Source organism: Mauremys reevesii, linkage group 7 (assembly GCF_016161935.1).
Source record: "Mauremys reevesii isolate NIE-2019 linkage group 7, ASM1616193v1, whole genome shotgun sequence".
In the NCBI taxonomy this organism is placed as follows: Eukaryota; Metazoa; Chordata; order Testudines; family Geoemydidae; genus Mauremys; species Mauremys reevesii.
Window position 1 is genome coordinate 71,522,752 of NC_052629.1, and position 26,099 is coordinate 71,548,850.

The following is a 26,099-nucleotide window of genomic DNA, read 5'->3' on the forward strand; positions in this document are numbered from 1 at the left end:
TCTCCCTGGTCCCTCCCCTCCCGTGTGTGGCGGGGTGTTCTTTGTTAACACTGCCTATACTTTGCACCCTTTCCGTGAGTCTGCATTTCTTCTGCTTCTCCTTCCTGCCCCAGGGGAGTGTTGGTGGCACTAACGTGTGAATAGTTTCTGTGCTTTTCTTCTCATCGCCTCTCTTCCTTCTTTTTCCCCTCTCTCAATGGTGTGTCCAGAAAAGGAAGTCGAGCTCCAGTGTGCATTTGATGGTGAGCACCTCCCGTAAGCTGCCTGTGATCCGTGCGTCCACCATTCTCATGCCATGCACGCTCAGCTTGTGCTCATCACCCTACATAGCATGTCTGTGCGGGGGTTGTGGGGGGAAGTCATCTTGCACTTTAAAGGTCCACGTCCTCACAGAAAGGGCCACATGATTGGTCAGGAGCTGGCCAGTCACCAGCTTCTATTCTGTCCAGAAAACTGGCTACTTAAAATGCAGTTTAATATATCCGGCCATTGGCGGCTGATCCAAGGAGAAACAAATGGAGAAGTCATCAGCTCCCCGGTGGGTCTCGGCAAAGCGTGTGGTCTGAACGTGGGCTTGTCGTTCTGCTATAGAAGTGCCAAAAGAGGAGCAAGTGGTGGTAGCCCTGCAGTGTGGAACGAATGGAGTCACCCCTGATATGGCAGAGGCCTCTCATGGAACTCCACGGCACATACAATAAAAGGTGCGGGCACAGCACCACCTGGTGGCTCAAAGCTGCCCTTAATTTATTTTCTTTAAAATTCTATACTGAAAAGGTTTGTCAGCCCTGTAATCCAGAACTCCCTGTTATCCAGATCTGTTACGTCTCCCAGCATGAATCAAGTACCTAGTGACACACTCCCCACTGTATCCATTCCCCCTTCATGCATCCGAATGTGTTTGCTGTTTCTAGAACATGTTGGATAAATGGTGATGCGCTGATATCTCAAGCGAGCAAAAAGAAAACCAGCCAGTGCCATATTTCAGGGAATGAGCTGCAGCCCCGTAGCTACTGTCCATGTCTCTTTCTCAGAGATGTGGGTGGTAACTAACATGCAGGAATCTCCTGTATCATTGTCTGCTGCGTTGCAGCTCTTGCCTCCTTTCAGACAGAACAGGAGCTCCCTAAGGCAGGAAAGGGAGCAATGTTGAGTGATGCCAGAGCAGAGGAGTCGGCTTCTCTATTACTCCCTAGGAATTCTGCCCTCCCTCTGTCACACTGGGATTTATTACCTGTAAAGTTTTAAAGTACCACTTGGAATACCCCAGGGCAAAATTTGACTCCGGGGGCTGCAGCCCCTCCTTCTCTCAATCCCCAAAGTATTAAACGTAGGGGTAGGAGTTCTTGGTGTCCATCTGTCCTCTTCTCTGCTGCTCAACGTCAGGTCCTACCCTTACCCTCTGTTCGTTGCATCAAGGCAGCTGGGAAATGAGAACCAAACAATGTCTCAGGGATCACTGGGGCAGTGAAGCTTGGAAAAACAGCCAGTGAATACAGGGCGAGCCTCGGTGACGGGTGTTTGCTTTCCTTTCTTCTAGCTGGCTGGCACATGTGTGTCCTTAGTGCTATGGTCACTGGTCTGTTTTCTCTCTTGCACCCTCTGTGTTGTCTGTCTGTCTGTCTGTCGTTGTCTAGCTCAGAGAGCTCTTTCAGTGGTTCTGCCAGAACTGGTCATATCAGGTAGCTCTTCTCAATGGTCTGATGCTTTCCTAGGTGGACTGCCTTCTTTTAAAAGTCAAGATCTTCCTCTGTACTGCATGAATCTGTAAGGATACTTGGTGCCCAGTGGTTTCAATGAGGGGGTAGGGGTACATGCACGTGGCTCACTTGTATGCTTACGGAGTCCACGTGTGGGGTGCCTGCCTGTGAAAGTGAAGAGCAATTGGCTAAATGGCCACAGAGGCCCAATGAGCAGAAGTCACCAGATCAGGCAACCCCCTACAAGGTACAGAGATGTGAAGCACACCAGACACGTTTTCTGTGTCCTTGATTTCGTAATGGCTCCATTCGGGAATTAAGTACGATGCTGTGGATCTGGTCAGCTGGTGAACGTCAGCGACCTTGATACGCCGTGCAGAACTACCTCTTCCTTCAGTTCTTTTGGGACAGCAGTGGGGTCGGGGTGGGCAGCCGGGTGGAGAATGGGTCTGCTGCATGCGTTTCGAAAGCTCTTGTGGGGCTGAGTTGAGTGAGGCAGCTAGCCCTGAGACCAGGGTGATTATCAGCTGTTCTGCAGCAAGGTTCGGGGTTGTAGTGACTCCCTCGGAGGTTCTTTTCATTGAACCCTATGGGCGAAGCCGTTCCAGAGCTCAGTCAGGTATTCAGCCACACAGCAGCTCCTCCCCATGTCTGGCATCACCAGGCTAGAAACACCCCTGCCCAAGCCGTGTACATGGAAGGCTGGAGAGCAGGGTAATGTGGGGCCAGACTGAGATGCAGGGAGTGTCTGGTGTGTGCATGAAAATGCTGCTCCTTTCCTGGCTTTGAGTCCTGGGCAGGCCCACCATGCTCTGTCCCCATGGGACCTGAATGGAGCTCCAGCAGGGCGTGCGGCTGTGGAAGGAAAGCCAGAGAAGAGGAGAGTGATGGGGTGCCGCACAGGAACCTCAGCCCCATGTTATCTGCTTGCAGTGGGTGTGGTTAAACTCTCGCCAGGCCTTTTGTGATTCAGCATTTGAATTCTTCATTGTCCTGGGTGGTGAGGGGGTAGATGTACTGGGGTTCCCTGAGTCACCCTCTCTCTGTGCCGCTTTTGAAAGGGGGGTAAGAGAGGAGGTGCAAAGAGGCCAGCCAGCTCTGAAGTCTGAGTCCCTACGAGTCTGATTTGTAGCCAAGGGATTGCAGTGAGCCTGTGGTGCTGCTGATTTTACCTTTGTTGCTGGCATGAGGTAGAAGGGAAGACTTAGGGGGAAAGGGGTGAAACTGTCTCAGTCACGAGAGCCCCATCTCCTGTGTAGGGGACAGGCCTGTTTCCCCAGCAATGCACCACAGGCCCTTGGGAGACTCATGCAGGGTCATGGTTGGATTCCCAGGCGAGGCAATGCACCATGGGAAGCAGCCTCAGTGCATGCTGGCCTGGCCTCCAATGAGACATGGGCTCTGCGTGTTCCTGATTCAGCAGGGCCACTCTCACCGAACAGAAGGTCTTTGTGCTGCAAGCAGGAGGGGAGTTGGCAGCTCTGCCTCACCGTTGGGCTGTGTGAATGAGGAGGACAGAGGTGTTATTCACCTGCCCTGTCTACGAGAGACTCGCTGGGGAAAGACACAAACCAGCTAGGCAGCCTGAAGGACTCGCTCACCCCTGGAAGCTTCGTTCATGCTCTGGCCCTAAAGTTGCTCCACACATCCCCATCACCCCTTGTCCCACCTGACCACCTTCTCTGGGGCCCTGCCAGTATCGTCCCATGCCTGACTTCCCAGAGGCACAAGCCCAGACCAGCCATATCTGAGATTGCCCCACTCGTTTCCAGTACCTATCACACTTGTAGTCTGTCTGTACGCAGCCCTGGGTCCTCATCTCCTGGAGCCACTGCCAGCTCCCAGCCCTCCTGCCCCAGAGGTTCTTGTTTGCACCTCTCTCTACCTCCCTTTCCCCTTTGGGCTGCTGCCTCTTTTGCTCTCCTTTCCCATCGCTCTAACCATCCATGCATATTTGGGTATTGGTACATCTGCTTGCACCTGGTCACCTCTGGGGGAAGGATGGTCTCTAGCGACCCGGGATGGGTTCCCTTGTCCTCATCTCTTGCTGCAAGATGAGTGTGTTGGGATGGGGGCTGAGGAGATGGTGGGGAGTTACTAGGACAATACTGTAAAGATTTGCTGACTCTGCTACCCAGCAGAGGAACTAAAACAATCTGTTTTTCTGTCTCAGCCACAGAGCAACAACAAAACCAGTCTAGTAAGCCCAGCAAAAGAAACTCCCCCAGTGCAGACGTCCATGGTATCTTCCCTGACTACTACTACTTCCTTGTCTTTCCTGTTTGGGTTACTTTTGACTCTTGCCTCTCTGAGTGCTGCTTGTTCTGCTCTGTCTGAGCTTGTGTTTTGGCTTAGTTCTATCTGTTCCTCTGCTGCTGTGGGGTCTAGTCACAGCCGTAGGGGGCTGCGGAAGCCGAGTGGAGTGGTAGTTGGATGTGGGGACTGCAGCTGGCCTGGACTATCCCTTGCACCATCCCTGTGTAATTCTCACTTGGGGGAAGCTGGTTTTGAAGAAAACGATGGAGTGATGGAGCCACTCTCCAAGACCCAGGAAAAGGAAGCATGGACTTCGGGCCACCTTGAGCGGGTGGGGTGGGCAGATATGTCTCAACGGAACCCCTTTGTGGCCCACTCACCCTATTGGCTGCGAGGTTAATCACCTTCTGTGCTGTCATCATCGATTCATGGTCTGCAGCATGCAATGGGGTTGTAGGGCACACTGTGCCTGGTATGTTTAGCAGCCCAGCCCAAGTGTGTTCTACCTGGATACCTTTGGAAGATCAGGCAGCAGTCAAGTAGGTAGTGGAGATGGATGGGTGAGTGTGCATTGTTGTACCATCGCAGCCCCTGGTGTCCTTGCCGATCTACCCGGAGGAGTGATGTCAGTGGGTGAAATGGGGCAGGATCCCACGTGTTGTCTCCAGAGCAAAGGGATGAGTGCAGAAACCAGCTTGTGCTCCTGGAGGCCTGGCAGCTGCTTTCTGTAACATTCCAGAGAGTTTTTTTTTCCTGGGACATTTTCATAATTTTAAGCTTCCCCCACATTGGCTTTACCTGCTACTCTTTTGGTGCTGCAGGCACCTTTCTGATGCCTGTTTGTGTTACAAATGTCTCATTTGGGAGACATTTGTTTTAGCAAATTATGCATTTTCCTTTGCAGCCCAGTTCCCTGAGCAGTTCCTCTCTGGGACACACTGGCTTATTTTATCCCCTTTTTTCTTATGGAAATTATCAATGTCCCTTTTCAGAGTAAAAAAATCTGGCAAACTCAATGGAAAGCTGGGAGACAAAGGCCCTTGCCCCACCCACCACCATCCCCTTTGCCCCCGCTCCCCCAAAAATCTGTTCTCTGAGAGAGAACCTGCTGAGGGCTCATTGCTTAGTCAATTGCCTTCAAGAGGGTGGAGATTTATACTTACAGCTGCTAGCTGGTCACAGATTTAAGGTGTTTGTGCCAACACCATTCTCAAAAGGTGAATTGGGACCTGGTGGGTGTTTGGGGGCTTTGTCTCCTTGTGAATGTAGCTGTTAGTTGAGCATCTCTTTTCAAGAAGCCCTTGGAGCAGGGAGTGTGTGTTTGGACACACGTTGGCAGCTTGGAGTTTGTTTGTGGTTTGTTTCCATGTTGGTCACTTGTTCTGTGCTTGTTGGAGAGTGAAACAAGGGGAAAAGGTTTGAGAATCTGAGTTTAATCCCCCCCCCCTTTTCCTAGGAGCCTCAAACGACTGTTGTCCACAATGCCACAGATGGCATAAAGGTAAGGGGCATGTCGCTATTATTTTTCCTTAGAGAAACTTCCGTGACCCTAGTTCTTGCCCCTTTGATGATGCATCACAGAATGATTGTGAACAGTTGCTCTGGCACTAGGAGGGTTGTGTTAGGTGACTGTGGGTGTCTAGAATAGTTGGGCAGGGAGGGATAATAGATCCCAAGTCAGATTTCACTGTCCCTTTCCTGACCCAGTGGGCAAGATTCTCACCAGGTGCGTACTCATGGTGGGCAAGGTGGGAGAGTCCTGTGTGCCTCTGGTGGACTCTGGAGCTGGAGACCAGTTCCTTTCAGTGCGCCCTAAGGTAAAGTTGTAGCTGACCCATATTCCCTCTTCACTCACCTCATAGGAGAACTCTCGCCAGGGTGAGTGGGGAGTTGTCCCCCATGATATATACTCCCAGGGCTTGGTGCTCCCTTCTTGAATAGCCCCAGCTTTGAGGGCTTGTGCCACTTCTTATGAGAGGATACTCCAAAGCCTAATTGGTCTTGCTGCTAGGTATTGACTAATACTTGGCCGTTTCATCCCAGTCCTCTTAGTAGTACTCCTTCTATCATCCCATTCCCGTCCCTTCCTTTGTTTTGCGCTTCCCCTATCCTCTTCCACAGACAAACGGAAGTGTCTTCAATCTACTGACTTTGCCATCTAGTAACATTCTCTTGTGCCATGCAGGGTTCCACAGAGAGCTGTAACACCACCACGGAAGATGAGGATCTGAAAGGTAGGTGATACTGTGGGGCTGTGGGAAGGAGACTCTGGAGGTCTGACCTGCCACTGATGGTGCAGAGTTCAGTCATCGTGGTCTAACATCCCCAGAGCTGTACATCTGATTCGATTCTTGAGTTTGCCATGGCTTTGTCTGCCATGCCTATTGCAGTGGGGTCATGGGTATGCACCCTTTGATGGACACCCAGCCAGCCAAGCCAGTTAGCTGTAAAATCCCTCTTGGTAGCTGTTCTCTGCTTGCTTTACCTGTAGAGGGTTAACAAGCCCACAGGTAAAAGAAAAGGTGTGGGCACCTGACCAAAAGAGTCAATGGGTGCCCACTCCTTTTCTTTTACCGGTGGGCTTGTTAACCCTTTATGGGTAAAGCAAGCAGAGAACAGCTACCAAGAGGGATTTTTATAGCTAACAGGCTTGGCTGGCTGGCTGTCCATCAAAGGGACACACACTCTCACTCTCACTCACTCACTCCAGTCTGCTTTGAGGAAGTGGCCAGCCTGGCTTTTAGGGTGTGTGAGCCTTCCATGCCCCGAGTTGTGTGTCTTGTTAGTCTCATGGTGGGAATTCTGTCCTCCCGGGCATTGGAATCTCTCCATTCCCAATCATTTACAGGACTGGAATCTCTCTATTTCTTCCCCTCTCCAGATCTGGAATCTAGCTGTTCCTTTCTGTGTTTCGACACAGCTTGCAGGGGATTGAGATCTCCCTGTTTCACCCCTCTCCAAGGAGCTCTCTGTTTCCACACCCATGTCTTTTGGATGGATGTACTGTCTCTGGTCCAGGGCAAAGGGACTCTGCTCTCTCTGTTCTGTTTTCCCTTTGCAGATGGAAATGGAATTCCCTGGCTGCCACAGCGTTGGGGCATTTCAGAGGAGAGAGATGGAATTGTATTAAAGAGGGGGATGGAACTGTATATCTCTCCATGACCACATTGTACAATCCTTTCTCCTTCTTGTGATGGGCTTACATGAGTCAGACCTGCCTGGCCTGGAGTGCAGTGTTTCAGCAACTGCCCAGTACACTGGGAGGTGTAAGCAGGTCAGGTAAATTCCAGCCCCACTGAAGAGGAATGTGGTGGTAGAGACAGTGCTTTCCCTGGGAGCAAATTCTGAAGTCTCTCTCTTGGGTGGAGGAGAGGCAGTAGGAAGCAGTGAGGCACAGGTACTCTCCCGCCCCTTACAACCAAAGTCTGTTCTGTCAAACACCCAGGACAGCACTAGTTCTAGCCCTGCCAGGCTCAGGGGGCTGTTCTCACTGATACCACAACAGTCAGCTGGGATGATTCCTGACTTGCTGCATAGTGATCTGCTGGCAGCTGTTCTGAGGAGTCATGGAGACCAGAGACACATACTGCTGGCTGGACAAACTCTCTAATTCAGGTCCAATTTCAAGGGGAGACCTGACCTCATCACATGCTAATGCTGTAGCCCTCACTTCTTTCCAAAGTGAGGATAGAATGAAGCCAACTTGAGGTTTGGGGACTGGATGACTCAGGAGATTAGTAATGGCTAGTGGAATATGTAGCCTCTGATCCCTGGAGACATGGGTCAGAAACCAATTTGTACTCTTTAATCTCGAATAGATAACTGTCCACATTGTGAAGTTGCTCTTTATTGAAGCCCAATACCATTGGCAATTTGTGCTTGGCAGAGGCCCAAAACTGGAGCAGTGGGTGCTGCAGGTCCAGAGTGAAGGGCATTAGCAGAGCTGTGAAGAAAGAGGAGAGGGTCAGAACTGGCATAGCAAGGGGACCATGGGTCGGGATAAGATGCATTGAGGGGCTATGTAGGGAACCTAAGGCTGGAATGGCAGGGATGCTGCGGCTCAGAATTGGCGTTTACTGACTGAGCTGTGGGGGTATCTTCTTAGGACTTGGAAGAGCAGAAGATGCTGCAGTGAAGGGGTGGTGGCAGGGAAGAAGCTTGCACAGTTACTGTCTGCACTGTGCCTAGCTCTGGCTAGTACTGTTATCCCTTTACTTCTAAGAGTGCCAGCACTCACCAAATGCTTCCTTATTTAACTCCTCCCCCAAAGCAGTTAGCTCACCAGAAGTTGAAATCCAATGAGAGGCTCAGAAGCAGGACCCCCTTTTCTCTATCACACACAGACACACTGCGGGTATCTTTCCCTGTTTACAATGTATTTGTCACTCGAGCCAAGAAATTCATCCTCCTTCCATTGCTATGCGAAGCCTGGAGTCCTCAGCTCCCTATACAGCCAGGCCCTTGGGGAGCGAGGAGCTATTTTGCTGCTGCTGAGTTTGAATGAGATAGACTAGGCAGGTGTATGAGGACAGGCTGATGCCAGCGGAGCAGTAGACAGCTTCTAAGCACGTGGTCAGTGATGCCTCAGTGAGCAATTGGTTGGAGTGTAGCAGGGCTGAAAGGAGCACGCAGTTCTACTGAGGGACCATGCCGTAGCGCAGGCTGCTTGCCTTTGTGCTGGAGGGTGCTCTTTGCAGGTTTCTGTGCCCAGCAATGTGGTTTCTTTAATGTTCTCCTTCCTTTCTCTTTTTTTATTTACTGAACTGCGTGTTTTGTTTGTTTTTGTGTTTTTAATTCCCTGCCATGCTAGCTCCCCCTCTCTCCACCGGGGATGGCAGCTCAGTGCTTGAAGGACGGAGGCACAGTGAGAGCAAAACACAGACTGAGTCCATGCAGTCCCAGCTTTCTCTCTGTTTCTCAGCCAGTAAGTCCAGGGGTGCAGTGCTCCACAGCATCCTCCCCACCCTCCCCATGACTTTCCTTTCCCCAGTTCCCTTCCAGAGGGTGGATTTTCATTTCCAGTACTTCAGCACATAAATAAATCCATCTCCCCTCCCCCACATGCTGAAATTCTCCAGAGCCCCCTGTAAAGTGGACCCTCATCCTGGCTAATTCCATTCCCTTGCTTCCCTGTGGATAAGGCATGGCATTCTCTGCAGTGATACTCACTGGGTGACGTTGCACAAGTCACGTTGCCTCTCGTGCCTCAGTTTTCCCAGCTGTAAAATGGGAATGAGACTGGCCTGACACTCGGGGTGGTGTGAGGCTGAATTGTTTCCTGTTTGTGACAAGCTTTGAGCTCCTCAGATGGGAAGGTGCCATGGAAGTGCCGAGTACCAGTAGTAGGGTGAGTCGCCCCACAGGGTTCTCCGAGAGTAGGGCTGTGGCAGCTGGAAGACCCCTTCCCTGTGCCTTCTGCCATGTCTGGAGCTCTTTGTGTAGCCTTGACTCTGGAGAGGCTTTCCCTCTGCATATGCGTCTCTGTTGTGTGTCTCGCTCAGTGCCTCAGTGGGTTTGGAGCTGAAAAATCCTGACAGTTATCACATGTTCTCCTGGGTCTTCCCTGAATCTGTCGGCTCTGTAGCATCCTGGCAGCAGAGACACTGTAAGAGCAGGTGGTCCGGCTATCCATGCCCCTCCCTGTAGGCATGTCCCGGAACAATCTGTCTGGGTCCATTCTCCTAGTGGTCTCACGGCCTACCCAGAGGGGACCGTAGTGGAAAAGGCCACAAGTGTAGTGATGCCTGGGGGTATTGGGAGCCCTCCTATCAAGCTGTCTGTAATGGGTGGGAGGGAATAGCTGCCATCTCCTCTTGTCCCTCCTTTGCTGCCCCCACTCAGACCTCTCTGTTAGCTCGTTTGGTGAAATGGTTGCGCCTCCCATTTGGAAGCATCTTCAAGAATGTGTGGCTTTGATAGGTATAGTGACTGGGGGAGAGGGTCCTCTGTGGCCAGCTGGGAAGGGAAATGATCTGTTAACTCCAAACTGCTGTGCCCCGTCCAGCATGGCTTCCTCCCGTGTCCAGCTGCCCTGGCTGTGGTGCAGTGCAAAGTGCCTAGCCCCCTCTCTGCTGAGCGAGGAAGCATTCTCCCCTCCCACTCCTCCTGCCTTAGATTTGTGGTGATTTGGATCTCCTGCTCATTTTCCCCCATTCTCCCCTGTGCCGCTCAGTCACTGACCTGAGAGGGTGGGCTGCTTCAGTGAGATTTCTGCTGTGCTCCAAAGAGTTTTCCCTGCCAATGTTCTTCTGAGCATTGTGCAGCCCACACGGCGTGACAGGAGCCAGCCTGGAAGATGGCGGGGGTCTGTGTGGAGATGGGGGCTGGGGCTGTGTGGTGAGCTTCTTTGTTGGTTTTATTTTGCATTCTGTTGTTTGGGTTTTTAATATCATTTTAATGCTTACGTTTGTTTTGCAGCCACGCAGTCTTGTGAGGAGAAGCTTCTTGCCTGGGACAGCCCAGGGCAGACACTGGAGTTAGAGCGTGCTCAGTCGGAGCCTTTGCTAACTCCCGTAGTTCCGTTTGTACTTAACAGTGCAGCGTGTAAGTTAGTGGTTGGCTAGCAGTAGTGGAGTAGTGCAACTAATTCTAGACGTCTAGTTACCCTCCTCTTCTTCACCCTTATGCACCCTGTACTCCTGGTCCCTGCTCGAGGGGGCCAGTTGCCCTTCCATGCTACAGCTACAGGGGTGACCCTTGTAGCCAGCTAGAGGCACAGTCACATTGAGTAACATGGCTCAGTTCACGTCCACATACAATAGTTTCTCCCATTGCAGCTGCCAGCTGCACTTGTGTGAGTGCATTCTGGGAGATTCCAGGCAGATGTCCCATACTTCCTCAGCAAGAGATGCAATGCCTGAAGGACATGACTGCAGAGCGGCACAAGCAGCACGTGGGGCCACATGCTCTGGAAAGAGGGTCGGCCCAAACCACTTACAAAGGCGTGATTATTGGGTTCCAGGTACACTGCAGGCCAGTGTGGGGAGCCGGTTGCGGGAGGACAGCTATGTGGTGGAACACACGGTCAGTGTGCGCGTGTGTGTGTGTGTGTGTGTACACACAAGCCATGTTTAAAGCCAACCGTGCCTTGAAGTGGCTACAAACTTGGTTAAAAGTTGTAGTGTGGGCAGGGCCTTAGTTACTGTGTTGTGTTCCTCACTTGTGGAGATACTACCTGGCAACGCTAGGGGAGATACAGCCATGTGAGCCTCCCACTGGCAGCACCCAGACAGTATCATCCAAGGTGTGTGAGACAGTACATGGCGGGAAGGGTTTCAGTAGACCGCTCTTGTTTGGTCCTCAATTACCCTTCCTAGAAGAGAAAGCAGGGGAGGCCGTGCTGACTTCCATCTTGACTGGGAGGCAGGAGTGCCTTGCTGTGTGAAAGCCAGGGGGTGCCCACCCTCGGAGGTAAGGGTACACACCACCTCTGTCGCCATGGTAGCTTAGGGCGTACAGTAAACACCAGGGCACGGCACAGTGTTGTGTACTGGCTTTGTGTGAAGTGAATGTTGCTGTGCATGTTGAGCTGGAGACCCTCTGAGATGAGCTAGCCCAAGGCTCTTGTGGCTTTAGGCTTCTTCGCTCATCCCAAAGGAGATCTTTCTCTGCTCTTCCCCCAGCCCCTGGGGTTCCTTCTTGAGGTGCTGTACTCTCTGCACTAGGTGGGAGACCCCATTTGCCATTTGTCCTCATAAGGAAGACACACCAAACGACTTGCTCATGAAGCATCATTTCATAGCCAGTGTAACCCAGTGCACCCCCTTGATTCATTTCCCATGCTCATCGGTGCACAAATAACACACTACGCTACAGTACACCAGCCCCACTGCCAGGACCTGTTAGGCTACTGTGATGATGTCACACTACTGGTTGAAATGTATCTGTGGGGAGCTGCATAGCAGAACTTCCTTGGTGGATCTCAGAAGTGGGTGTGGTCACCTCTCACACCAGCTGAGGTTACCCTTTTGCACCCTAAATTGGCCAGTTGGTGTTAGAAGTGTGTGGGGGGGATGGGTGGCTTCAGATAGCTGATGACAATAGCAATACTTAGGTTATTTATTTTGTAGCTTTACAGATATCACCTCGTTGGCACATCCGAGAGTGTGCCAGCAGTTTATACAATACCTTCACTTACAAAGCCTGCGTGGGGGAGGCAGGTGTAGGAGGCCTTGGGTATATGCGTAGATGCATGCATGTGTATGGTGTATACGGATGTAGCGCTGGGATCAGTGTGTACTCAGGTATGCAAACTCCAAAGGAAAGATTAGTTCTAGCGAGCCCCTAGGGACTGCTACTGAGAGTTGTAATAAAGTCCATTCATTGTGCAGGCTTTGCTTCAGTGCTAGGTGCTTTGATATCAGTGGTAAGGATGGCAAGATGAGGGGAGCTGGGCTGCGTACAGCTGACCGGAGAAAATAGGCATGCTGGCCAGAGAGGACTGGGACAGCAACAGGCAATAAATCCAGCCACGTGAATGTCAGCTGAGCAAAACTAGGTGAAGTGGCAGTGCTAGTTGAGTGCTGAGAGCCCTGAAGCCAGTTACAGGGAGCTGTGTCCAAAGCATGGGCTACTGCGAGGGGGATGAGGCCCAGCCCCGTAGAGCCAGCAATCGGTTCTGCTTTAGCTGCCTCACTAGCTTGTGGACTCTGTCGCTGCGTGTGTCCCGATGGCATGTTTGCAGCACTCGCCATCTGGGGAGCGTTGGTGATGGTCATAGGTAAATTGCTGAGGGATTTTTTGGCCGGCTTGATCTTGTTGTGGCCTCTCCTATACGAGGATGTCATGGGCGGGGGGCTTCCCTTCCAACAGCTGGTACCAGGTTTTACGTTTTCCTTTGTGTTGGCCTGTTCAGTGACCGGGGCCCTTCCTTGCAGTCCCTGGAAGCAGCCCGGGCTGTCGGGGGACGATGAGGCTCCTGGGACAGGCCTGCTTTTGGAGAAGAAAATGAGTATGAGACGATGTCTTTATTCCCCTTCTCCCTGCATCCTGGGGTCACCATTTCCCTTTCATACCACTAACCACATAGATGGCTGCCATTACCACGCATCTCTGGAGTGCAGGAGCACCTCCTGTGAGATCAGGGCCAGTAGGAGGTGCTTGATTGTCTCATTTCCTTCCAGTCAAGGCAGATACATAGTTATCTTTACTTCTCGCCCACAGTGCGCAAACAAGAGATCATTAAGATAACAGAGCAGCTGATTGAAGCCATCAACAATGGAGACTTTGATGCATACACGTAAGTACGATGTCACTGGGCATTCAGTTTCTACATGCCAGCCTGTGGGCGAGAGGCAGAAGCATAACCCTCTCCGCCTTGTTGCCTGGATGGTTCCCCACTGCACTGGATAGCCTGTGTGCCTCGCTCGAGGGCAGGGGTCCCACTCTAACAACTGCAGCTGGGGGGTTAGAGCCAAGGGGGCTCTTTAAATGAACACTTGGTACCAGGAGTAAGGCAGATACCAGGAAGGGTTACCATCAAAGGAGCACATCTGGAAGTCCTATGATGCAGGAGCCGAGGGAGATGGGGATGATCGGTGGGGGTTGGAAGGAGATAGGATTAAGGGACAAACTGTGTGTGATACATGCTTGGATGCTTGACTGGACCACAGAACAGAAGGAAACACACCAGCTCTGGGTAGTAAACATGGATCTCAGTCCCAGGCGAGTGGCGTGTCTGAATAAGCACAGGGAGCTAGCAATATGGCACAAAATAGCCCCAGGACTTTGGGACTAGTCCGAGAAAGGGCTGTCATGGAGTGTGGGGGAGACAAGGCCCTGCACCCCCGGCTTCCTGCGATTCACCATGACTCTCAGCCAGCCAGTAAAACCGAAGGTTTATTTAGATGACAGGAACACAGTCCAAAACAGGTCTTGCCAGTACAGACAACAGGACCCCCTTTAGTTAGGTCCATCTGGGGGCCCCAAGGAGGCCACAGCCCCATTGGGAAGCCCAAGCCCCATCGGGACGCCCCTCTCCATTTCCCAGCCAGCTCCAAACTGAAACCCCCTCCAGCCCCTCCTTTCTGGCCTTTGTCTCTTTCCCAGGCCAGGAGGTCACCTGATCTCTTTGTTCACCTTTAGCTATCCCCTTGCAAGGGGAGACGGGCCCTGGCCATTTGTTGCTAGGAGACAGATTGTCAGCCATTTATGCACACTGGAGACTTTTAATGCAAAGGGAAAACTGAGGCACCCACACAGTATGCAGAGGAAACATTAAGAACAGTCCCACTTTGTCACAAGGGCGACAGCTCTGAGAGGTTGACAAGGGGGTAAAATCCCTAGGGCAAGAATATTCCTTTTTCTTTGCAGGAAGATCTGTGACCCAGGCCTGACCTCGTTTGAACCCGAAGCACTGGGGAACCTAGTCGAGGGGATGGACTTCCACAAGTTTTACTTTGAGAACTGTGAGTGGGCAGATTCCAGCAATGCCAGCAGCCCCCTCCTCCACACCTCTCTGCCCTATCTTGGGAAATGGCTGCAGTTCTCTTAGACTGTCCATGGACACCAGGGTTTAATGTGGGTGAACTGTGAAGGGTTATTCAGATCCAGCACTTTCTTTCCTCCTTCACTGAGGTGTCTGTTTTCCTCATTTCTCTTCGCTCTGGGAGTGGGGCTAGTCTGGCACAAAGTACATTGTCGGAGTGGGAACCAGTTGTTCAAAGGGACCAAGACACTGGGTTTCCAGTTAGTGTAAAAGGGGAAAGAGACGCTAACCCAGCTCAGCTGGAGAACCCTGCCCAGTCATAGGGGTGGGAGGGGTACTCCCTGTCACACATGCCAGAGCGCAGCTCTTTGCAGTGTACTGCTCTCAGAATTTCTCCAAGTTGAGGTCCCACACGCCTGGTTCAGATCCCAAACCCTGGTGAACCCTTTGGTAACTGGGTCAGAGGGGGGACACCTTGTCTGTGTGGCTGGGAAGGCAAACCCAGCAAATGCCCTTGTGTGGGTTTGTCCTTCCCTTAAATAACACCCCTGTGGTTTCCTGTCCTGCCTACATCCCCAGGAGTCGTCACAGTGTGGGGCAAGGGAAGTGAGCTGCTATCCTGAGCTGCTGCATGTGGCCGATCTTGGGGAAAGGGCCCCTTAGCACACACTGATCCTTGGCTTGTGAGGTGAAGGGGGCCTGGTCGCTTCTTTCTCACTGTCTGCATGGCAGCCCTGGAGTGCCTGTCACTCACTGAGGCCTGCTGGTGCCCAGGGAGGTCCTGGCTAGCCTTGAAGGGCCCTCGCTCACAGTTGTGCTGCAGGTAACGTCTGAGAATGAGAATGGCCCTTTAATTGAGGCGCTGGCAACACTGATGCCTGGACTGTGGAATGTGCTCTGTGCAGAGCAAATGGGAGCTGAAGGGTCAGGAAACTTTAGGGGTGAGGGTGTTGAATTTGGGGAGGAAGAGAAGTGGCTGGGTTGTGCCTGGGGAATGTTGGGAACAGGAGATGCTGCGGTCTAGGATGCAGGTGGGAGGAGAAGGAAACGGGGACAGTAGAAGTAGTGGTGTGCGAGGCCTTGAAGCTGATGGTTTTGTATGTCATCCCAGTACTGTCCAAGAACAACAAGCCAATCCACACCACCATCCTGAACCCCCACGTCCATGTCATTGGTGAAGACGCAGCCTGCATTGCCTACATCCGCCTGACTCAGTACATCGATGGCCAGGGCCGGCCCCGCACCACACAGTCTGAAGAGACCCGCGTCTGGCACCGTCGCGATGGCAAGTGGCTGAACGTCCACTATCACTGCTCTGGGGCCCCTGCCGCTCCGCTCCAGTGAGGATCAAACACAGGTATGCTCCAGCGAGGAGGGCAGATGACTTACAACGGGGCCATGGCGGCTGTACGTCGCAGTGAAGTATCGGAAGCCCAGAATGTTGAGAGGCCATTAACCAGGCTCTGAGGGATGTTCGTTTACTAACTGGCTGCAGGCAGAGTGGAGCTAAGATAGTGAAACGTTTCCCTCAGCCCACTCTCCACCCCAGGTATCCCTTTCCCTGAGCGTGCGCCATAAGGAGGTGATGAGCTTGCTCTGTTGGCAGATGGGAGTCGCACCCTGCAGGTATAGCCCCTTACTGAGGATCTCAGAGTGCTGCAACCGCCTCCAAGGGATACAGTAGTGCTGGGCCAGCCTTCCCGGGGCCGCCAGGCACTAACCTGGGGCACTTGGGTCAGGTTATGCACTCTGGCCTTGGACTGCGGAGGGAAGGCATATGCCTGGCTCTGGGGCGGGGGTGGGGTTGGGTTCTTGGCTGTAGTGTGCTGGGCTCCGCCTCTCTGGTCCTGGGGTGCAGGCAGGTCCCATTGCTAGGCAGAAAATGTAATGAGGTCTTGGGAGATTATTTAAAGTAGGAACATGGGGAGAGTTGCCTGAAGAGCAAGTAGGTCAGACATGGATCTTTTCTAACAATGTCAGTCACACAAAGGCAAGGAACCAGGGAAAGAGCAGACAGAAATTACAGCTGAACAGGGGTGGGCAGGTTGAGATAGCAGAGGTAAAATTGCAGAAAAGTAAAAGGGTGTTAGACTGAAGTGTTGAGTACAAATAGGTATTCAGCCCCACATGCAAACTATAAACATCTGCATAGCAGTGAGGAACATAAAAACAAACATATGTGAATGAGACTGGCTGGCAGTGCAAGAGAGCTTGATGTGACAGGTGCTCCAGGAGCATGAGGCAATGCTAAGTCAGTGGGGTACTCTAATACCTGGCTATAAACAATACAGGGAAGGACAGATGAGGTTGGAGAGGTAGGTGGGGAAGTTGCTCCAGAGCTTAACAATTCCCTAGAGTTTTAATGAGGCAGTGTCAAAGTAGAGAGGACCATAGACTACAGTCTATAGGGATACAAATCCCAAGCCATAAGAATACAAATATATTAGAGTGTTAATACTGACTTTCTAATCAGCAAAAGGATTTTGAATGTACCAAGAGAGAGATCAAAGGCAAATAAAGCTAATGAAATGGTAATATTGGGCAACTTGAACTGGCCACATACAAAATGGTCAAACATCACAATGGAGCAAAGTTTGACTAATCAGTTTGTTGACACTGTCAAACAATTGCTTCTTGGAACAGCTGGTTCTGAAGAATACCAGTTTGGCTCAGATAACCTCTTGAAGCTTATTATTTAGCCATGCTGGTTTACTTATCTTCTTGCGTTCTCTTGGGTTGAGATGTGTGCATGCCTTATGCATCCTTTCTTATGTGTGCCTATGTAGCTGTCATGCTGAGTCCAAGAATTTAAGTTTCCTAACAGTAGAACCATTTTGCCTAGATTCCTCCCTTTTTTAAAAATGCCTTTTTCTAAATTGAGTGTCACCAGGTGAGGTTCTCTATGATTTCTTCCCAGAGGATGTTGAACTTCATTATACCATCATCACTGTTACTAAGTGGCTCAACGACAGTGATGTCTTGAATGTAGTCGGGTGTATTGCTTAGGACTAAGGACTTGTCTACACTTAAAATGCTACAGTGGCGCAGGTGCACTGCTTCAGCTATCTATGCCAATGGGAAGGACTCTCCTCTTGGTGTAGGTACCCCACCTCCCTGAGAGGCGGTAGCTAGGTTGATGGGAGAATTCTCCTGTCGACTTAGCACTGTCTACACTGGGGGTTAGGTTGGTTTAACTGCATCACTCAGAGGTGTGGATTTTCCACACCCCTGAGCAACACAATTACACCAAACTAATTTCCTATTGTAGACAAGGCCTAAATCAAGAATAGCTTCTCCTCCAGTGTGTTCTAGAACAGTTCAGCAGTAATGAAGACAACGTAAGGGGCCATAAATTATGCCAAGCAGTATGTCTGATGGGAACTGGGAGGGCTAAGATGAAATTTGAAGAGCAAGTAGCCAAAGATACAAAATCAATAACAATTTCAGTATATCAGAGTGGGGAAGCCTGTAGGAGCATTGGTGGATCCACTGGATTACCAGGGAGTAAAGGGAGAAAATGAGGAGGATAAGGATATTGCAGAGAAGCAGAATGATTTCTTTGCATCAGTTTTCACCACAGGGCATGAGCCCTGTCCTGCACCTACTCTTTTCTGGTAACACAGATGAGGAGCTGTCAGAGACTGAGGTGTCAAAAGAGAAGGTGCTGGAACAAACTGGATAAATTAAGGAGCAACAGGTCACCAGACCCACAGGGTTGCACCCAAGAATTCTGACGGAGCTTAAGAATGAGTACTCCTGGGGGAATTATGCGCCGCTACGTGCACACAGAATTCCTGTCCCGTGCAGATTTCTTTGCTTCCCTGCAGAAAAATGACTTTCTGACGGGGAAGCAAAGGGAAGCTGCAAGAGTGATCACACACCCCCTCCCGAGCAGTGCAGGCAGGTCGTTTCGGGTGCCTGGAGCAGTTGGTGGAGAGGTAAATCATTGCAAGGGGAGGGGAAGTGGGGCTGGGGCAGATCAGACCCACCCCCTGTCCTCCCAACCCCCATGAATCTAGACCCCCTCCCAATACCCTGACCCCACCAAGTCTCACCCCCTGCATCCAGAGACACACCCCCCCCTGAGACTTTGGAACTCAAACCCCCACCATGATGAGCCCCACCCTCTATGCACCTGGACTGCCCCATTGACCCTCCACACCTGGATTCCCACCCAGCTGCACCCAGATCCCCACCCCACCAAGCACCCGGATCCCCACTGAGCCATCCAGACCCCCCCTGCAGAGCTCCATCCTCCCTCCTGAGCCCCAACCACCTTCACCTGGACCCCCTCTGGCAGAGTTCCATTGCCCCTGCACCCAGAGCACCCCCACCCCCATGAGCCCCTGTGCATCCAGATGCTCCCCCACATCGCCACACACACTGAGCTACTTGCACCCAGATTGTCTTACACAGAGACCCCACACCTGGATCCCTCCACACTTGGATCCTTCTGGATTGAGCCTGCCTGCCCACACCTGGTGTTCCTGGCACAATGCTGCTAACCCTGGTAAAATGCTTCACTTGCTACTCCTGAGGGAATTCTGCACCAAAATATTAAAAATTGTGTGCCAAATATTTTAAAGTTCTGCTAACTTTATTTGTCAATAAATGTGGAGGCTCCAGCATGGCAGTGGGAGCTCAGGCCACTGGCTACACAGAGGTGGGAGATCACCCTGCTGTCCTCCCCCCGTTCCCCGAACACAAACTTGGTTGTGAGGCTGCACCCAACCCTGACACAGCACAAGGGCTGGGCCTGCCCCAGAGGTCTGTGTCCCGGAGGAGAAGTGTGGGGGAGGACTGCAGGGTGGCTGCCCTCCTCCATGCAGCCAATGGCCGGTGCTCCCCACTGCCATGCTGGAGCCCTCAGCAGTAAATGAGGAGGCTGGGTTATTTCTCACTAAAATCAGCTGCTGGACTGGAGGGTAGCAAATGGTATAGCTATATTTGGAAAAGGTGCTCCTGGAAAGGATAGCCCTGCAACCCTCCGTTTGGTAACAGGTCACGCTGGCTGAAACAATATTGAAACAAATCATGAACCAGTGTAAACTGCTTGCCCCCATTGCTGGGCTTTACATTAACTGTCACCGCCCAGGATAAAGGCTGCGGAATTGTAGACAGCTGTCCGCAAACATGCTCAGTATGGAGCAATGGTCAAAATACACTGAGGTATTAAGATGGAGAAGGAATGGGATGGAGGATAATACTAAAAATACTATAATACCATAATATACATCGGTGGTTCACTCTCTCCTGGAATACTGAGTTCAATTCTGGTCACTCCACTTTAGACAGGATATAGCAGAATTACAGGAAGTCCAGTGATGAGCATAATTTAGAGATATGAGAACCTCCATGTGAAGAGAGAGGCAGAGAAGAATTGGACTGTTACCATAGAGCGGAGGGGAGTCCGAGAGGACGTGATAAAGGTATCCAAGGTGGGGAGTAGTAGAGATGAGGTAAATCAGATAGTCCCAGTTACCTTTTCATGATACAAGAATAAAAAGCAGCAAATTTAGAACTGCTGAACGGAAATCCTTTTTTTAGCACAACACACAGTTAGACCTTGGAATTCGTTGTACAAGACATCACTGAGGCCAGCAGCTTAGCAGGACCCAGAAAGAGACTGGTGGTTTATACAGATAGGGGGGACATCCAGAGTTACATGAGACAAGATTTAAAAAGAAAACCAAACAGTATGCAGGGTTATAAACCCACCTCCACCAGGCAGGAGCTGACCTGTAACTCAGGGTGAGGAAGCAACTGCCCCTACGGGCAGGTCATTCCATAACCACGTGCTTTGGGGTGTCTCACACCCTCCTCTGAGGCGTCTGGGGCTGGGCTTTGGACCCCAGGTTTGGTATGGTCCAGTCAGACAATTCCTTCCACACTGTCCCCTGTCGCTGGAGTGCCGGGATTCATCTTCCCCTCTTCTAAAGCACCATGTGAGAAGAGTTTCCCTCTGCTATAACTGGGCTCCATAGCAAAGCAGCAACTGCAATAGCAGTGTCCCTTCTCACCATACCAGTGGAGATTCGTCCTCCCAGCCTGGAGTACAGGGGGTGGGTGGGAAGGAAGGGTCCCATCCTGGGGTGTTGCAGGGGTGCACCTTCCCAGCCCAGCTCCGGTGCGAACTGTGTGTGATGAGGTGTTCCTTTCTCTTGGATCACTTGTAGCGTTTTCTCCCTGCCTGGTATGCTGTGGGAGAGTTTCTATATAAATTGTGCAGCTAACTTTTGGCTTTATTTCTCTTCCTTCTCCCTCCCCGTTCTTTTCTCTCCTTTCTGGGTGGACATTGTCGCCTCCTGGTTGCAGCAGCTTTTGGAGATACGCAGCTGGAGGGCAATATCTTCTAAGCAAGCAGCTCTGGAGTGCCTGAGTGACAGCGACGGTCATGTCCGTTTTGACGTTTAAAAAAAATTACAAATTACAAAGCGGCAGCAGCCAAATGCACGAAACCCTGCATGCATCTGATGCTCCAGGCATTGCCGCCTTTCTGTTGTTTTCCATGGATCCATCGTGTCTGTTTCTGCTGTACGAAGGTGTTTTTTAAATCTAAGAGAGACATGTTGTTTGTATTAAAAAATAAATAAAATAAACCGGAATAATGATAAATAAATGACAGACTGTCCAACACCCCCTCCCCCAGGGCTGACGAAATGGCATCAACTGGAGCATCTTTCAGAAACCGAGCGAGGGGGAAAGCAAAAGGGAAGGCGAGAGAGCGCGAGGAGGAGGCGGCAGCTTGAGCAGCGGATTGCTGAACTCTGCTCCACAAAGGCAAGGTGGAAGCTAACATTGCATTCAGGTTGTGCTGTGACTTTAATCCATGAGAGGTGGCGAGGAGACACTGGAGGGGCCTAAATGAAGAATGGGAGGGAAAGGTGGAGGAATGACACTTCTCCACTCCCCACTGCCCAGCAGACTGACTTCAGCCCGAGTTTCTTCTTAAGTCTTCAGCGTGGTGCGGATGCTGCGGAAAGCTGGCTGCTCAGTCGCCAGAGCCCACAGACTTCCTAAAAACGAAACGGGCTGTCGAGTAAAACCAAGGCTGGAAAAGGGGACTATTAAAAAAAAAAAATGGTTTAAATAAAAATATAAATAGGAGCTTGCTCTTGAGAGATCCTGGTTTTAGAAGTGGCCACTCCTTGGCCAAACACGAAGGTTTGCGGCCAGCTGACAAAAGAAGAGTTAAGAGCAAAGGTTTTTAGAGGAAGAGGGTATGTGTATGGGATTTCTTTTATTGCTTTTCTTTTTCTTGTAGTGTAGCTGGGATCCGCAGTGCTGCAGAACACATGTTCCTTAGGAAGCAGATGAGAAAACTAGTATTATGTTTTTATGAAGACTCACGCATCCACCTCTATATGATGCATCATTAGCTTGTGTTTGATACTGAAATATATGCACCCATAGAATTAAGGAGCTCACCGGCTTCCAGTTTGATTTTTTTTTTTTTTTTTTTTGGTTCTCTGGTAAAATAGCAGAGGGAGCCAGCAACCCAGGGCAGGTGCTTCTCCCCCCATCTGTTCTGTAAGTGTCATGTGTCCTGGTGTTCTTTTGGCTAGCTTTTCTGTTTTTTCATGGTGATGATGTAATTCATAGAACAATCTGCTCAGAATCTCAGCAGGCTGTAGACAGAGGGCTTCAAGCCTCATGATACAGAGGGGAAAGGTAGTTACTACAGACCTTCTGATGCTTGTCCTTTGGGCAAATTCATCTTCCTTCCTTTGTTGGGGGATGCTGTCCATTTCCTTTATTTGCTAGAAGGGGAATGTTGAATTATTTTGTTGACTTGTCATGAATTAATCCTGGCCAAGAGAAGCAAAAGGCCTTTTTAGTAGGCTCTCTTAGCACTAAGAGGCCCCCTGATTTCTGTGTCCTGATCAAGAGGAGGGCAGGGACTCGGTCATTATTGTGGGATATTGGGATCAGCTTTTAGCTGAAGTCCCTCCAACTACAAATCACTAAATTTGGTCCTGGGGCTTTACGGTTTGTTATCCCTACCCTCCTGAGGGACAGAGTAGACAGTATATTAAAAGAAGGCAATGTTGTAATGGCTTCTAAGGGAAAAGGAGGGCTACATTATACCTTGATCCTTTTTCAGTGGAATGATGAAGGACCCGTAAGCTATAGCACTGAGCGGAGTTACTGCCTTGCTCTGGAAATCCCTCCACTCCCCTTTAAAGGAAGAGCCTTAAATCAATCCCACCCCCTGACTAGAGCAGCTAATCCATGATGCAGGAAAAGGCCATTCATACTTTCCCAGGGTTTGTCTGGACAAATAGTTTTCTTCCTTCCTTCACCATCCCAACCGCATGTGTGGGTGGGGTGTGGGGACTGAGACAGGCGGGGGTGAACACTGTCTCTTATCGTTTCAGAACATTTTTAGGAGGGCACTAAGCTAGTGAGTCAGGCAGAGAGGAAAAGCTTTGATATTTTATTCAGATTTTAAAAAAAAAGGCCACGCTGAGAGCAAACAGGACATTACAATTATGCAGTTTTCAAAAGAGAAATACAAAAAGTTATGCATGCCTTCTTCAGGTCTGATCTTTCCTTGTCTCTTTACCTATTGATTATTAATGATTAAAAAAGACCCTCTGTATTTAGTAACTGCATCTTTCAGAGAAAACTTAACAAATGGTTGGGTTGTTTTGGTTTTGCACAGTCTTGGAGACAAGCTCTCTGTTTATTCTTTTAAGTTAATGAGAACTTTAGCTTGGTATGGCCATTATCAGACATAGCTGTACACCTTTAGCATTCTTAATGTTCTCTTATGGGGCTAATATAAGCATCTATATAATATATATTATAAATATCACATTTTAAACAGGAAATGGAAGGCATTTGATGCAGAATTTTTGCATGATTTAGAAATAATTAAAACAAAGTTTAGCTAGTGTTTGTTTGGTCTGAATGTTGGTAAAATCTTCATAGCTTTGTTACAATGAAACCTTGAACTGAAAATATTTAATAAAATAACATTTAAACAGGGCGTAAAGTTGAATGGCATTTCTTTCTTCTCTGTACCATGGGACAATGTGGCTTTGAGGCTTTTGGGACACAGTCTTTTCTCAGAGCTGTGTTTTTGGAGCAGCAGATCTACAGGTGGCATTTGTGATCACATGTGATGCTTCACCTAATGTATGTGTGGGTCTACATGCATAACAAAGAGATGGTTGCTGACCTTCAGAAAAGACGTGGGCAGTGGAACCTTCGGGAGTAAGTCCCAGTAGTGTGGTCCAGTGATCCTGGACTGGGCATCCATTAGCAGACCTGAGTTCTCTATCTGACCCTTCCACTGACTTGCTGTTTGGGGACATCCGAGCCTTTGTTTCCTTTCCCAACATTTGTCTGTCTTCTCTGCTTAGATTACAAGCTCTTCGGGGAAGAACATTTCTCTTGCTATGGGTTTGTCAGGCCTTGACATTTTTAACTCAAGTTACGTGATAGCTAAGTCATGTTTATTTGCTAAGATGTTTGCACATGCAGGTCTGGAAACTCCAGCAGTGTTCATTCCAGGACACACATCTGTTTTGTGTCCTGGAGCAAAAGTCAGGGGAAGGCTCACACTATAAACATGTTGGCCAATGAGTTAAAACTGCAGTCTAGGTATACCCCATCTGTCAGTACAGTACCTATTGTGACGGGGCCCCAATTGTGACCAGTCCCATAATACAAATAATATTTCAGTAGACTTTTCACATCACCTAGGCCTTGTCCCCACCAACATTTTTCTCAGTCCCACCCTCACCACCACTGCCCATGTTACATGGCCTGTGCTGCACCACTAGTGGTAGCAATAGTGGCCATGTTAGCATACACAGGGTGCCAACTTTTTGACACTTGTTTGTCAAGACCTACTCAGAGCCAGGCTAGTAAACACGAGGGTAAAAACACCGGGGCTTGGCTACATTAGTGTGCTTCCTGCTACCACCCGTGGTGGAGCTGTGCTGGCAGTAGTGTAACAGTGAGAGCGTGTGTAGAACATGCTCATGTAGACAATTTTTCCCTCCCACTGTGAGCATTTCATTGTGCGAATCCCCTTGGAAGGTAACTATTATCACCTATCAGATAGGTGTCAAGGGCCACGTCTCAATGGGACATCACGTCTCCTCCCGAGAGTGAGGAGAATTGCCCCTGCGTCATGGGGTGGGTAAAGAGCAATCTGTGCTGTCTGCTGGGAATTAAAATATGGCCTTCCAAGGACTCCTCCATTGATGCCAGTGCCCCCTGAATTGCAGGGATGAAGAGAGGCCCTGCTATCATTTCTGGTGTTGAGAGACAGGATCACTTGCCAGGTTAGCCCTAAACCACAACCGAGATATTATTGGAAGAAAAATATACTTCAGTGTGGCCCAGTATATGCTGAAAATGACCCCTTGTCCACAGTGGTAGTAATGGTTTCTGCATGACTGGTCTTGAAATCTGTTTTAGTTGCTAGTGTAACCAGGAGAAACCATTTCCACACTATTACAGAAAGCCTGATAGACACAGTATTTCCCTAGCATAGATGCAGTCTTTGACAGGGTCTGTGCACATGTGTGTCAATATATATTTATATTGTATGCATGTGAATTAATTGCATTTAATTTGCACCTTTTGGCCTCTTCACCACTTGCAATCTTTCCACTAATCCATCTCTGCCAGGACATCAGTAAAATCCCAGACTTCTGATTAGTTACCTCAGAACAGCTATTAAAACCTTTCACAAAAGTGTTTTCTTCCACTGGCTCAGCCCATGGCAGGATCTGAGAATGGCCCCGCCTGCAGGCCAAGGTTGGCAATAACTAAGGGTAGGGATAGGATTCAGAGTGACCTAGACTGGTGACTTGTCTACACTACCCGCCAGATCGGCAGGCAGCGATCAATGCAGCGGGGGTCAATTTATCGAGTTTAGTATAGACGCGATAAATCAGCCACTAAGCACTCTCCCGTCAACTCCGGTACTCCACCAGAACAAGAAGCGAAAGCGGAGTCAACAGGAGAGGTCATCTGTCAACTTAACTGAGTGAAGACACCGCAGTAAGTAGATCTAAGCACATAGACTTCAGCTACGCTATTCACGTAGCTGAAGTGGTGTATCTTAGATTGACCTTGCATGGCAGTGTAGACAAGCCCAAATTGGAGGATTGGGCCAAAAGAAATCTGATGAGGTTCAACAAAGACAAGTGCAGAGTCCTGCACTTAGAACAGAAGAATCTCATGCACTGCTACAGGCTGGGTACTGACTGGCTAAGCAGCAGTTCTGGAGAAAAGGACCTGGGGATTACAGTGAATGAGAAGCTGAATATGAGTCAGCAGTGTGCCCTTGTTGCCAAGAAGGCTAACAGCATATTGGGCTGCATTAGTAGGAGCATTCGAGGGAAGTGATTATTCCCCTATATTCGGCACTGGTGAGGCCACATCTGGAGTAGTGTGTCTAGTTTTGGGCCCCCCACTACAGGAAGGATGTGGACAAATTGGAGAGAGTCCAGCAGAGGGCAACGAAAATGATTAGGGGGCTGGGGCACATGACTTAGGAGAGGCTGAAGGAACTGGGATTGTTTAGTCTGCAGAAAAAAAGTTGGGTGATTTGATAGCAGCCTTCAACTACCTGAAGCAAGGTTCCAAAGTGGATGGAGCTCGGCTGTTCTCAGTGGTGGCAGATGACAGAACAAGAAGCAATGGTCTCAGGTTGCAGTGGGGGAGGCAGGGACGGCTCCAGGCACCAGCACCCCAAG

The 26,099-nt window shown here is 50.1% G+C and overlaps 1 protein-coding gene across 19 annotated transcripts in view; it reads left to right on the forward strand.

Annotated features, from left to right (window-relative positions):
* The window catches only part of CAMK2G (calcium/calmodulin dependent protein kinase II gamma), a 166,746-nt gene extending 143,375 nt beyond the window's left edge, over positions 1 to 23,371 (forward strand). Inside the window, exons 14-24 of one of the 19 annotated variants that reach the window (XR_005582729.1) lie at positions 210 to 242; positions 3,871 to 3,939; positions 5,410 to 5,454; positions 6,139 to 6,187; positions 8,764 to 8,877; positions 10,371 to 10,496; positions 13,116 to 13,191; positions 14,265 to 14,359; positions 15,491 to 15,736; positions 19,671 to 19,817; positions 20,695 to 23,371. Coding sequence is in view for 14 of the 19 variants with exons in the window: in XM_039481069.1 (XP_039337003.1) it covers positions 210 to 242; positions 3,871 to 3,939; positions 5,410 to 5,454; positions 6,139 to 6,187; positions 8,764 to 8,877; positions 10,371 to 10,496; positions 13,116 to 13,191; positions 14,265 to 14,359; positions 15,491 to 15,723 (840 nt within the window). In the remaining 5 variants the exon portion in view is untranslated. The remainder of the gene's footprint in view (positions 1 to 209; positions 243 to 3,870; positions 3,940 to 5,409; positions 5,455 to 6,138; positions 6,188 to 8,763; positions 8,878 to 10,370; positions 10,497 to 13,115; positions 13,192 to 14,264; positions 14,360 to 15,490; positions 15,737 to 19,670; positions 19,818 to 20,694) is intronic. The other 18 variants (XR_005582731.1, XR_005582730.1, XR_005582732.1 and 15 more) reach the window with 18 other exon arrangements.
* The last annotated feature ends 2,728 nt before the right edge of the window (positions 23,372 to 26,099 follow it).